We start from the raw sequence: 13,705 nt of genomic DNA, 5'->3' as shown, positions 1-13,705 counted from the left end.
TGTACATAGTTATGTATTTTGTAAAGTGTTTTTATACCATGAAGCAGTACAGTGATTTACTTGAAGTTACTGTACAGTTTATGTTTGGTAGCTGTCTGAGTGAAGTTTACCTAACTGCTATATTTAGTAAGTTCTTTTACAGTTTTATCTTTGATGTTCTTTAAATTTAAACATTGAACAATATGTAGCGCAGTATAAAAATGAATTACATGCTTTTACAAACTTTCAATGCATAGTGTGTCATTCCACAGATCACTCTTGATATACTGCATTTATGCTGCAATGCAGGGATACAGCATGTGATCTGACAACTGGGTTATAGGGGGCTTTTACTGTACATACAAACAGAACAGTTCAGTAATCAAAATTAATACTTACGGCTGAATCTTAATGTGTTTGAAATGAAACCAGAGCTGTGACTCATGACGCTGTAATAACTTCTCAAACAGCAAGCACAGACAAAGTATTCCTTGTTGATGAGATGATACCTCATGGAGTCGAAACAGATAGCGCATATAGAAAGCCCGGAAGGTGTGATACACAGCGACTGGGTCATCATACAGATACAAGAAAGGTGTAGCTGTTGAAATGAAGGCATCTGTTATTGGCTGAAAATCAATTTACTAAAGATGCATAATATTATTATACAACACATTTTGGGTACAAATAATTAAAAACAGCAAATTATAAAACATGTACGTGCACACACACACACACACACACACACACACACACACACACACACACACACACACACATGGGGAGAGGGAGATAAAGAAGTAGCATAAGTACTTATGAGTGACACAATGAGTACAGCGGTGGAGGGGGGAGATGGAGAGGAGTAAGAAGAAGCAAACAAGAACAAAGGAACAATGGGAAAAGTAGTGTAAGTTAGTGCAAATAGCTGCTAAAGGCAAAGTAAGTGCTGTATTGACAGATTGTAAGACTGCAGAGGCACCTCTGGTAGAAAGAAGGAACCAAATGTACACTCCTGGAAATTGAAATAAGAACACCGTGAATTCATTGTCCCAGGAAGGGGAAACTTTATTGACACATTCCTGGGGTCAGATACATCACATGATCACACTGACAGAACCACAGGCACATAGACACAGGCAACAGAGCATGCACAATGTCGGCACTAGTACAGTGTATATCCACCTTTCGCAGCAATGCAGGCTGCTATTCTCCCATGGAGACGATCGTAGAGATGCTGGATGTAGTCCTGTGGAACGGCTTGCCATGCCATTTCCACCTGGCAAGTTCCCTTGCCGGTCTAGGAATGGTAGAACGATGGGTTCGATGACGGTTTGGATGTACCGTGCACTATTCAGTGTCCCCTCGACGATCACCAGTAGTGTACGGCCAGTGTAGGAGATCGCTCCCCACACCATGATTCCGGGTGTTGGCCCTGTGTGCCTCGGTTGTATGCAGTCCTGATTGTGGCGCTCACCTGCACGGTGCCAAACACGCATACGACCATCATTGGCACCAAGGCAGAAGCGACTCTCATCGCTGAAGACGACACGTCTCCATTCGTCCCTCCATTCACGCCTGTCGCGACACCACTGGAGGCGGGCTGCACGATGTTGGGGCGTGAGCGGAAGACGGCCTAACGGTGTGCGGGACCATAGCCCAGCTTCATGGAGATGGTTGCGAATGGTCCTCGCCGGTACCCCAGGAGCAACAGTGTCCCTAAAGTGCTGGGAAGTGGCGGTGCGGTCCCCTACGGCACTGCGTAAGATCCTACGGTCTTGGCGTGCATCCGTGCGTCGCTGCGGTCCGGTCCCAGGTCGACGGGCATGTGCACCTTCCGCCGACCACTGGCGACAACACCGATGTACTGTGGAGACCTCACGCCCCACGTGTTGAGCAATTCGGCGGTACGTCCACCCGGCCTCCCGCATGCCCACTATATGCCCTCGCTCAAAGTCCGTCAACTGCACATACGGTTCACGTCCACGCTGTCGCGGCATGCTACCAGTGTTAAAGACTGCGATGGAGCTCCGTATGCCACGGCAAACTGGCTGACACTGACGGCGGCGGTGCACAAATGCTGCGCAGCTAGCGCCATTCGACGGCCAACACCACGGTTCCTGGTGTGTCCGCTGTGCCGTGCGTGTGATCATTGCTTGTACAGCCCTCTCGCAGTGTCCGGAGCAAGTATGGTGGGTCTGACACACCGGTGTCAATGTGTTCTTTTTTCCATTTCCAGTAGTGTATATGTACCTGCAGCTGTATTCCATATATATAGCGTCAGTACACTGGGTGTCTTTTTCTATGCATAGTTCTGTGTAAATTGTTTTACTGTCACCATTCACCACATTCAGAGATGGCCCTAGCACATCTGCTGCTGGGGTACAAACTTTGTCTTGGCTGTTGAAGTTATGTTTCTAGCTATCCATCCCTAGTATTAAAAATTTTATTAGGATATTTATTTTTGTTTTAGTATTTTTTTAAAGGAAAAAAGGTTGTGATACTTCCAGCCATGAGGACAACCTCACCGTGCTCAATTTCAGACACACAGCGATAACTGATGGACACGTGCAGCCATTAGGAATGTCAAGAACGCACGAGTGAAAGCATGCGACTTCTTCTGACCTTGCAGCAGTCATTTTACCTGCCTTAGAAAGAAGGAATGTGTTGACAATTCCAGCATCACATAGGCACAGTGAAGAGCATTCACAGAGTGTGAAGAATTCGTGCAGGAAGGTGTGTAAAAGAAGTCAGTGTTCTTAGTAAGATATTTTTCTCGACAGTAGGAATGTTCCTTATAAATCATGAATGCCAGCAGACTCTGAGACGAAGCCCAAACTTGAGTCTGTCCATGTCTCAAGCAGAGAGAGAGAGAGAGAGAGAGAGAGAGAGAGAGAGAGAGATAGGGAGAGAGAGAGAGCTGTTCCAAAGAAATGTTGTGTAGCTGCTCTCACAACCACAATGGAATGCAGAAAAATGTCATAAGAATGTGAAATTGTGATAAAGATGCCAGTTCCCGGGGCACACACACGAGACCACGCCAGATAGGAAATTTCTACCCTTTACAGAGAGGTGTGGTCATGAAGCAGCAATCTATCATTGAGCTGCATTGAAAATTTTGTCTGCCAATGACGACAACAATAGGAAGAAAATTTTGAAGAGGAGTTCAGCTAAGAGATGGATGAGCTGCAAAAAGGGACAGTCAGTGAGACAGCGTGGAAACAAGAGGACATGAGGTGTCTTCCATCCATTGCCAACATCTGCCTTCCAACACTGTGATATCACAGCTTCAGCCACACAACTGACAACAGGCAGACAATGTGGAGATTGTACGTGGCCTTCGCTGCAATTCCTGATGAGGGCAGCCAACTCATGCAGCACAGTTATGAAGTGACACCCCATACTGATACAATTCCTGCAGCTGACAGCATTACATGGCGAATGATAGCGAGTAATGGTGAGATCCCTGTTAATAATGAAGTTGTGCCTACACTCAGTCTGGGTACTGAGATTTGTAATTTTGTTTTGGTTTGTGTAAATGACATTGAAATAAATACTTTTTTTCATGTTTTGATCATATTAACAATCTGACAGCAGAGAAGAATTCCCAGTTTACCATATTTTTGGCAGCCGGTGTGGGGCAATCTTATTAGCCACCTGCTCATCATTTCAAATCCAACAGCAGAGAAGAATTATCAGTTCAACACATTTTATGGCATCCAACATGGGGCTTCAATTTGACTTTATTCTCATGTTATTGTTAGTGAGAGAACTTATAAATTTTGAGAAACGACTCAGGAAGAATTTCCATTCCTTTATTAGCATATGTGATGTCAGGTGGATGGATGGTGTGTTTTTGTGCAGTGGATGTGTTGCAAATGAGCATACAAAGCAGATATATTGGTAGCTACTGAATCTAGTTTCAGTTCCCACAACTTCCCCTGTATTTTGTGAAGCAGTTTTAGAACGTGTAGATTGTTGTTGTGATTATTCTGTTCCACGAGTTCATTGTTCTGTTAGCAAATACCAGCGTTGCCATCAGCGTCGCATTGACTGTCTGTTTGTTCTGTGGAGTGCTTTTGGTTTTTAGTTTTATTTTACTATGCAAATGAGGTCTGGGAGACTGATAAATATGAAAACAGTCAAGTCAGTTGAGTAAATTTTGGGGGCGAGTGAGGAAACACAAGGCTTTTCTGTGGGGTATCTGTCAGAGTCCACTGGATCAAACTCTTGTGATCCTAGAAAACCACACATCACAGTGAACAGCCATGAGGGAAGAGAATAAAACCCAGTTTGAAAGACTGGAAACTGAGCTAAAACTTTGCAATCAAAAGCATGATGGGCAGACTGCTGAAGTTAGGAATGAACTGAAGATCTAAACTGAAAATCTACAGACAGAGGTCATCAATAGCATTGACAAGGGGGAAAAGAGTGTGAAATGAAGGTTCACAGCTTAGAAACGTGGGTGAAGGCAAAGATGACTGATGTCTCTGTGCACATAGATGAGGAAAGTAAATCATCCAATGAAACACAAAGAATAGTGTTAGTCCTTGGACAAGAAGTGCCTGCAATGCGACAAGGTAATGTCCCTGTAATGAAGGTCACCCCAACGAATTTGCAGGCCACACTACCAATGCATGGGGTGGACATACCACTGCCCAAGTTTGGCCGAATGCACAGCACTCACCCAAAGGCATACCTAAAGAATTTAGATGTGTATCTGCGTGCAAAAGGAGTGGCGGAATCTAATGCTTTACTTGCTGCACAGCCGATGCTCATCAGGAGGAGGCTGCCAGGTTTGACGTTACAATTTGCAAGAACAGTAGTTACAAGGATTTCTGCACTAAATTTCTGGCAACGTACTGGAACATGCCCACAAAGGCGAGTGCAAAAATGAGTATATATCAGAGACAGTATGAGCCACAGTCACGCCAATTCATGGCAACATATCCTGCTCACTTTGTCATTCAAGCGCGTTACTTGGATGAAAAAATGTCACATGAGGAATGGTGCAACGTGATGTGCTCACATTTCCTGCTCATACACAAGGTGCACTCATCAGGGCACTGTCAAGAGAACAGATCCTCAATATTTTAAGATCCTTGGACGAAACTGAAGAGCAGGAGAAACAAAGGACAGCAAATGGACATGCAATTAGGACAGAAAATATGGCGCCGCAAGGGTTTGTGCACCGCAATGACAGACAGAATCGGTGAAACAGTGGACAAGGGAGAGAAGATCGGAATAGGCAAGAGTGAGATAGACGTCATGCTCCACACCATGGAGAACAAGGCAGGAGTGAAATGCCAAACCAAAGATGCCACCTGAGCTGCATGCAAGCATCGCATTATTGGAGAGACCATGAGAATAATGCAGGTTCACCTCCTCTGACTCCACCTCAGGCAGAGGAGAGTGAGATCACACAAATGAATGATCTGAGAAAATGAGATATTGCAGGGGACGCCATGGTAGAGAAGGGCCATCACATACGCAATCTGCGGTACTGGCAATCACAAGTGCAAGATGACATTGACCAGTACTGTGATGACCCAGAGTTGCCAGAAAAAGCAGACAATCAGTGTCCCCTTACTGAAATAACAGTGGAAGGAATTAAGACAAGAGCATGTCTGGCTTCTGGGTCAGAAGTGACAGCACTTTCAATGTCTTTTTTATGCAAAGCTGGTAGAAAGTGGTAGTAAATTAGCTGAGATACTCATAAGAGGAATCTCACTAACTCCCACTTTTGGGGCGAAAAGGAAGGAGGTAGAGAAGCAGATTTTGGCATCGCTAAGTGGCGGAAGGAGTAGCTTCCAGGTTAATGGAATTGTCATCTGTCGGTTGTCACTTGATTTTATAATCGGTAATGACATACTCTCGAGTAGAGTGGTAATCATGAATTGGACCACTAAAACTGTGGTCAGTTAGTTTGAAGGTCAGATCGCATAGGGTGAAGAGGGCTTGTAGGGCATAGTTAATTTAGTAAAATGTAAGGAGGACGAGGAAATTTTCATAGATGGGCCACAGGAGCTAAAAGCTGATTTATTAGAGGGACATGGGTTCCAGATGAAGTCAGTTTGCCATCTGAAAGTTGTGATGACGATCCCATGTACACAGCCAATGAAAGAGTATCTGATGGACACGATGCCATTGGTCATGAGTTAGAGACCCTCCCGCAAGTTCTATTAGGATTTAGAGGGCCATTAATGAGTACTCTCCTATGATACCCCAAGACCCCATGTGAATATAGATGACATGCTCAAAACGAAACATAATGATATACAGAGTGAGACAACAGTCAAATGCTGTGACGACAAGTGCTCCGAGACAATGAAAATCATTGAAGGCGAAGCCCCACAGTAACAAAACACATGTGGAATGTAGAATGCGAAAGCAATTGCAGAGTGGCAGAGGTGCACTGTGAAGTGTGTCACAGAAGTACTAAAGCCCACTCACCAGCAATAAAAGACAATGTTGTTTCCTCCACAGTCGCAAAATATGAAAAAGTAAGACAGTTTTCGGAGGGCTGCGGGTGTTTTCATGCATCGAAGTGGCGAGATAAATTGATCACATCCCACTCAGAAACAAGGGACATGGTAGGTGATGCCCTTTGAACAGATGATCAGCCACGAGTGTGTGTAGATAATGCGGAAGTTGATTCAATGGAAATAATTAGAAAGAGTATTTAAGCTAATCCAGGGTTGAACCTGCAGCAGAGGCAAGAGGTGGAAAACTCAATCATGGAATTCAAGGATACATTCTCATTACTGCTGGGAAGATTTCTGGGAGCAGTCCACAAGTTTAGAGTAACATGTGACCGGCCGCCGCAAGGAAAGCATACTCAGTGGCCTGGAAGCACCAAAAAGCTACCAGGGAAGCGGTACAGGTGATGGAGGCAGCCAGAGTCACATCACGGGCTGCGTCGGAATATTTTAATCTGCTTGCGATTGTGCTTAAGAAAGACAGACTGGACCATTGTTGCCTTGATGCAAGGGTGTTAAATGATCACATTGAAGTAGACAGAACAAGGCTGGAACCTATCCAGGACATACTGCCCTAGTTCTTGGGAAAAATTTAGCTGTCAATCTTTGACATTGCAGCCGGTTTTCAGTCAAGTTGAGCTCCATCCATCCTGCCAAAAATACACTGCCTTCCTATTCTAAGGGGGACAGTATGTATATAACCAAGTACAATTTGGGCCTAAGGGCATAAGTTTGGCATTCTTGAGGGTCCTGAAATGTATAGTCACACCAGACATGAGGGAATTTTGTGGTGGCTACATCGACATTATTGTAGCGTCTGCAACATTTAAAGAAACATGTACCACATAAAGCAGCTGCTGGTGGTACTTCAGAGATATGGCATGATGCTCAGGCCTGACAAAGTGAACCTGGTATATCTTGGGTTCGATATCTTGCCAGAAGGTATCTGTCAAGAAAAGTGCAAATTGGTGGAAATCACAAAAATGAAATGGCCATCCTGCGTGCGACAATGAAGACAGTTCTTGGGTCTGATTTCATTTTACAGGGGGCATATTGTTAACTTCTTGCAGATGTTGAGTCTTCTACATGCTCTGTTGAAGAAGGCCAAGAAGTGGAGCTGGGGAAATGAGGAGGAAAATGTATTTGAGAAGATTAAGATTGCGTTTCATGACAGTATTTGTTTGGCACATCGTGACTTCTTGACACTTTTCCATATCTTCATAGATGTCAGTGCACAAGGCATTGGGGGATGTCTACAACAGGAAGACAAGGATGGGAATGTGCACATTGTGGCCACAGATAGCTCGAAACTACTGGGTGTGAAACACAGTATTTCACTACAGAACTAGAAATGCTGGCTGACATTGTCTATGCAACAAACTGGTTTAGAAGTTACCTGCTTGGATGAAAAACTCGTTAAAATGCAGACCACCATGATCCTACGTTCCTAAGAGCTGTCAGATACACGAGTAACAGAGTGATGCGTTGGGCCCTGGTGATGCAGAAATTCGATCTGGAAACTGTTTATTGCTGGTGTAAACAAAACAAATTTGCCAAATGTTTAAGCCAAAATCTTTAATGGGAGGACGGCGACAAAAATGTCACCCGAGAAAATAATGAGGTTATAATGGCAATGTTACAACAATGGTTCGAAGGGCTTTCTGATGTACGACATTGGTGGAGAGGATGAATTAGAAGTACTGCTCCATTGTGCACGATCGAGCAGAGAGTACATTTCCGGTGGAATGTGAAAGGATGAAGGTGGAAAATTTGGCTCCCTGACACACTTTTGGAAGATTTACTCGAATGCTATCACCACCACCTTGGCCACTGAAGGGCAACGAAGTTGTATGTGACAATTGCCAAGGAGTGGGAACATGCCATTCTCAGACAGAAAGTTGCGGAGATAGTTAGGAAATGCGACATGTGCCAGCATTTAAAACATCCAGACGTGATTGTGCAAGGTGAAATGAATGCCATCATACCAGAAGCATAAAATAATCTGGTGTGTGTTGATGATTAGGGCCTTCTGCCAAAGGGGCAGTTCAGGCAGCAGTTTATTTTCATTGTTGTGGATGCATTTATTTGTACTAAACGCTTCAGGCTTTATGATACAAACCACATCAGAGCGAAAAGCTGTGTAAAAATTTTCATGGAAGATTATGTGCACACATGTGGTAGGCCCAAGAGAGTCCTCTTAGGCCATGCTACAATTTTCACATCTGCGAGATGGAGGGCAGGATTAGAAAAGGAAGGGATCAAAGTGACATTCTCCTCAATTACAAAATCTCAATCCAGTCCTGCAGAACGATACATGTGCCAGCTGGGAGTGTTCATTAGAATATTGGTTTCTGACAGGCACAATGCCTGGGTCCAGTACCTACCAAAGATAGAGACATACTTCAATGAAGCTGTGCATTGCAGTATAGGATACAGACCAATAGACATACAGTTCCAGAAACCAGCTGTCAGGACTGTCAAACCTCTGATGGGCAGAAACACATGAATCAAGCCTGAGAGTTCATGATGGAGAACACAATGAAAAGAATCGAAAGGGAACAGGGAAAAAGGATGAAGACTTATGAGATCGGGGACTGAGTATAGGCCATTGGATGTCATAAAGAAAAAAGATAACAAAGTTCTTCCACCTGTATGAGGGCCAAAACTTGGTGCAACAGGTAGTAGCACCTAATTTATGATAGAAAGCATGAGGTGGGGTTGTTTAACACCTGCAGCCTGAGAGCACATGACTCAATAGATTGTTGTACAGCAGTAGCAGTGTCGAAAATTGTAGATTTTTCTTAACAACAAGCTGTATTTTGTGAATAGATTTTCTGTTGTAGTAATTAGTACCCATTTATTGTGCTTAGGCAGTCATATTTGTTTGTGTGTGTGGACTGTGAGACACTTGGTGTGCATGTGAAGTTTGTTACATGTGTGTGTGTGTGCCTGGGTTTCATGCACCATCGCGATGCACAGCGCAAGACTGACAGGAGCTGCCCGCATTCGACAGCATGATACTTCCTATAGCACAGGATTGTCGTGCAGCTCATGTAATTCCTTCATTTTTGTTTGTTTGCTGTATATATTTAACTGTAGTGCAGTGTGGAAGGTGAACACCAGACATGCACCAATATTTGATGAGAGTTCTTTTGCAGCATAAGAGGTGTACCAAAGGTAGCTTGCAGATGGCGGAGAGGACATTTTATGTTTGCTAAGTAGTGCATGAAATGTTGACTGAAACGTGTTAGGATTATTTTGTGTGTTAGAATTTAAGGATTGGTTAAAATCTCGTGAAGTACAAAGTTAAATAAACACAGATTTGTTTTTAGATATGGATGTTAAAGTTAAGGATACACAAAGTTAGGTACATGAATAAATTTTTTGTTGGCATTTGAGTCTGTCCTTGTGGCTCACACAGCTGACACTATGTAACCTAGTGAATGAGAAGGAGGCCTCCTAAAGATCAAGGATGCATAGAATATATATATTGATTGTGTTATGTGATAGAAGGTACCAATGATATTTTTATGTCTTATAAGGTAATAAAACATATGCACTGTTGACAAAAATGTCAAGGTGCTACCCATCCCATCCTATATGGCATACCCATATTGGTCCAATAAAGTATGTCATCAAAAAATTTATTGTTTTGTGTGACCAGATGTTTAACATAATACTCATTCTGTATCGATTTTATAAAACTCTTTGATGAACAATACTGCTTAAGGTCAACTTTTATGTCACTTGCCTTAATTCTAAGTGTCTTGTGTGTTTTCCATATTGGTATTCCTGGCATATAGCTCTTTTATAAACATTATTGTAGTATAAAGTGTACTTTGTTTTTAATTCTATGTGTCATGTAGATGTATAGTATTCTCATTTGTGATGTGACGAATAATATTATTATGACTGGTTTATTTTTGATTTATGCATGTCTTGATTACATGTTCAGTTTGCATATTTATTATGTACATCTGTAACTTTGTTAACATGTTCATTGTGATTTGTATTCCTCACCTGTTTTTTACTTGCTTTCAACTTTATTTATTTGTGCATGTCTTGTATATATTTGTTAAGGGCAACCATATACATAAATAGTCGATTGGGCTTGACATGCTAGGGCACAACTGAAAACATAATATCACCGCAATATCCCACATCAGTGACTGAAGCTTTAGTGTGTAACTCAGTACCACCCAGGACTGGAGCAACTAATTACATTCTCCACCAAGTTTTCAACTACCTCTTGTTGTGTCCTTAAATAAGAAATACCCTGCCCTCTATTCTTCCCGCCCCTCCCACAGTGGTATTCTGCCATCCACCAAACATACTCAAGATACTCGTCCATCCTTTCACAACTGCTGCTCCCAGCCCCTTACCTCATCTCTCATACCTCTGCAATAGTCCTAGATGGCAAGACCTGTCCCATACATCCTCCCACCACCACTTACTCCAGTCTGGTCACAAACATCACCTAACCCATCAAAGGAAGGGCTACTTGTGAAACCAGTCATGTGATCTACAAGGAAAGCTGCAACTACTGTGCTGCATTCTATGTAGGCATGACAACCAACAAGCTGTCTGTTCGCATGAATGGCCACTGACAAGTTGTGGTCAAAAAACAACTGGACCACCCTGTTGCTGAGCACGCTACCCAACATGACATCCTTCATTTCGCTGACTACTTCACAGCCTGTGCCATATAGATCTTTACCACCAACACCAGCTTTTATGAATTGCACAGGTGGGAACACTCCCTGCAACATATCCTTTGTTCCCATAACACCTCCTGGCCTCAACCTTCGTTACTTATTGTCCTCACCCATCCACCTCCTTTCCTGTTCCCATTCCAGCACTAAACAGCCCCCATTTCACCATCGCAACCAGTCTTTCCTTCTCTCTTTTTATGCTAATCCCCCCCCCCCCCCCCCCTGCCGTTTCATGTAACCTCCCAACTGCACCTAGCTACCCTACCCTCTCTCCATCTTGTCCCTGCACACTCTCCAGCAGCACTTGACTGTCTGTCTCCCACCCCTACCCTACTCTATGCTTACACCTCCACTACCCAGCCTCCTCCTTACACCAAACCCAGTTGCCACTCTCATCATGTACTGCTGCTGTTGCTTGCAGTATGGCTTCAGCTGCAAGAGACTGCAATCAAGTGTGTGTAAGTTGCATTTGAGTGTGTGTGTGTGTCATCTATTTCTGACAAAGCCCTTGTGGGGCAAAAGCTTATTTGTGGCAGAACTGCTTGAATTCATGAGAACAATGATCGTGGCTTAATTCAGAAATCCAGTTTTACGAGGTAGTTTGAGAGTAAGAAATTACATTGATGACCTGCATTGATAATATTATTACAGTCTGTCCAGTTGATAATGGAAATAAATACTGCTTATATGTAGTTATTAGTGTATTTCAAACTATGGAAAGTCCAGGTTGGAATATCAACATGTTAAGAAAAGGGTGTATTGCTACTCACTGTAAATATGACCCTTTGTTACAGACAGGCACAACAAAAAGACTATTATACATTATAGCTTTTGGTGAAAGCTTTCTTCAGCAAAGAGAACACACATATTCACACAAGCAAGCACATCTCTCGCACACATGACTGCTACCACCACCAGGTCTCGCGTACGTCGGCCGTCGTAATTTAATATATTATTATTGTTATTATTATTATTTTTTGATTGTTGCTGACTTACGTGGTGGGCCTTAATAAAAATGATATTCCATTTAATTTTGATTTTATGGTTAAATGCTTTCCTGAAGTTCTCCTTTTTAACAATATTAATCTCAAATTATTTGTTACGTTAATGAATGTTAGACTTGCTGCATCTTAAAACATGAGCATACAAGCTGAACAATGTAATAAACTTTTCATATTAATTTCCTCGGCTAGTCAATTCACTTTAAAGCAAAAGATCTTTAGTTATTAATTACAATTGCGGCCCACACACGCGCGAGAGTATTTTTTCTTACCTCCATTAACCATTGTATTGTAGTCGGAGTCCTGGCTCTGGGTCTCAGCTATGGTACTGAAAATAAGAATCTTAAAGCTAAGTATTTTCTGCAACGTCAGGCGGCTGTGGAGAAAAATTAATATTATGTTAATAGCGGGCGAGTTTTCCGCTTCCGCTAATTTTTCATAAGTTAATATCGCCACGTAATGGCGTCGTTGGCTGCATTGGCCGCTGCGATTGTTGAACTGTAAATTACTTGAATGTAGGTTAATTCAAGCAAGGTGGACATGAAATCGGGATCACCTCTTACAAATTAAAAGAGCACAATAATATTCAATTAATATATTATCTGCTTAACTCATACAAATATGCTTACATTTGTCAACACTCGAAAGATGTCCGTCTATACACACTCAAGACAAAAGAGGAAGTGAAGACAACTAAAAAATTAACAAAGGAGCGTATCTTGTCATCTCTTTAGATCACTTTGTTATATTTCTTTTCATTGGATTTCTTTGCATTTCTCGACAGAGAAATTATTGTTTTACGGCTACATGAAAAAAAAAATATATTATTCAATTTATGAATGTCTCTTATTTATAAATATTGTTTTTAAGTCTTTTCGTAATATGGCACTGGGGACGCTATACCGGTCAGAGATGCTGCTAGGAGTGGTCATGTATGTGTGAGATGTAGTTGCTTGTGTGAATATGTGTGTGTGTGTGGGGGGGGGGGGGGTGAGGGGGGGGGGGTTGTGTGTGTTTTCTTTGCTGAAGAACACTTTAGTCAAAAGGTATAATACGTAACAGCCTTTGCATTGTGTCTGTCTGAAACTCCAAGAGTCATCTTTAAGATGAGTAGCAGTCAATCCTTTTCCTAATATTGTTGAATTGAACTGAATTTTACTTGGTGCTGTAGAATTATATCTGTGTAGTAAATGTACATGTAATACGGTACGTGTCAAAAACAGAAAACATTTCTTTACAACAGATCAAATCATTTGAAAATTGTATGTAATGAGGTGAAAAAATCATGTTTCAGACTGATGTGGGGAAGTTGACTAGGGGAGTTATAACACTTCACAAATTACAAAATATGGTGACTACATAGGCATCTGAAAGGGGGATGGGGCAAGAGGGGGTAACTACACTGACTACACATTAGATTTATATAAAAAATAATGAGTGTGTTAGAGACATGAAATTGACCACAGAACCATATACATTACACATATTGTATGTCGCTTACAAAGGGTGCTTGCAAGAGTGTCCCATATTCTTACAG

The 13,705-nt window shown here is 42.4% G+C and overlaps 1 protein-coding gene across 1 annotated transcript in view; it reads right to left on the bottom strand.

Moving 5' to 3' along the window:
• The window catches only part of LOC126183425 (TBC1 domain family member 19), a 198,191-nt gene that overhangs the window by 26,710 nt on the left and 157,776 nt on the right, over positions 1–13,705 (bottom strand). The window contains exon 11 of the mRNA XM_049925394.1: positions 379–580. Coding sequence (XP_049781351.1) covers positions 379–580 — 202 coding nt within the window. The remainder of the gene's footprint in view (positions 1–378; positions 581–13,705) is intronic.

This window comes from Schistocerca cancellata, chromosome 1, assembly GCF_023864275.1.
Source record: "Schistocerca cancellata isolate TAMUIC-IGC-003103 chromosome 1, iqSchCanc2.1, whole genome shotgun sequence".
Taxonomy (NCBI): Eukaryota; Metazoa; Arthropoda; class Insecta; order Orthoptera; family Acrididae; genus Schistocerca; species Schistocerca cancellata.
Note: the sequence above shows the minus strand (reverse complement) of the source record. Positions and strands in the feature narration are given on the sequence as shown.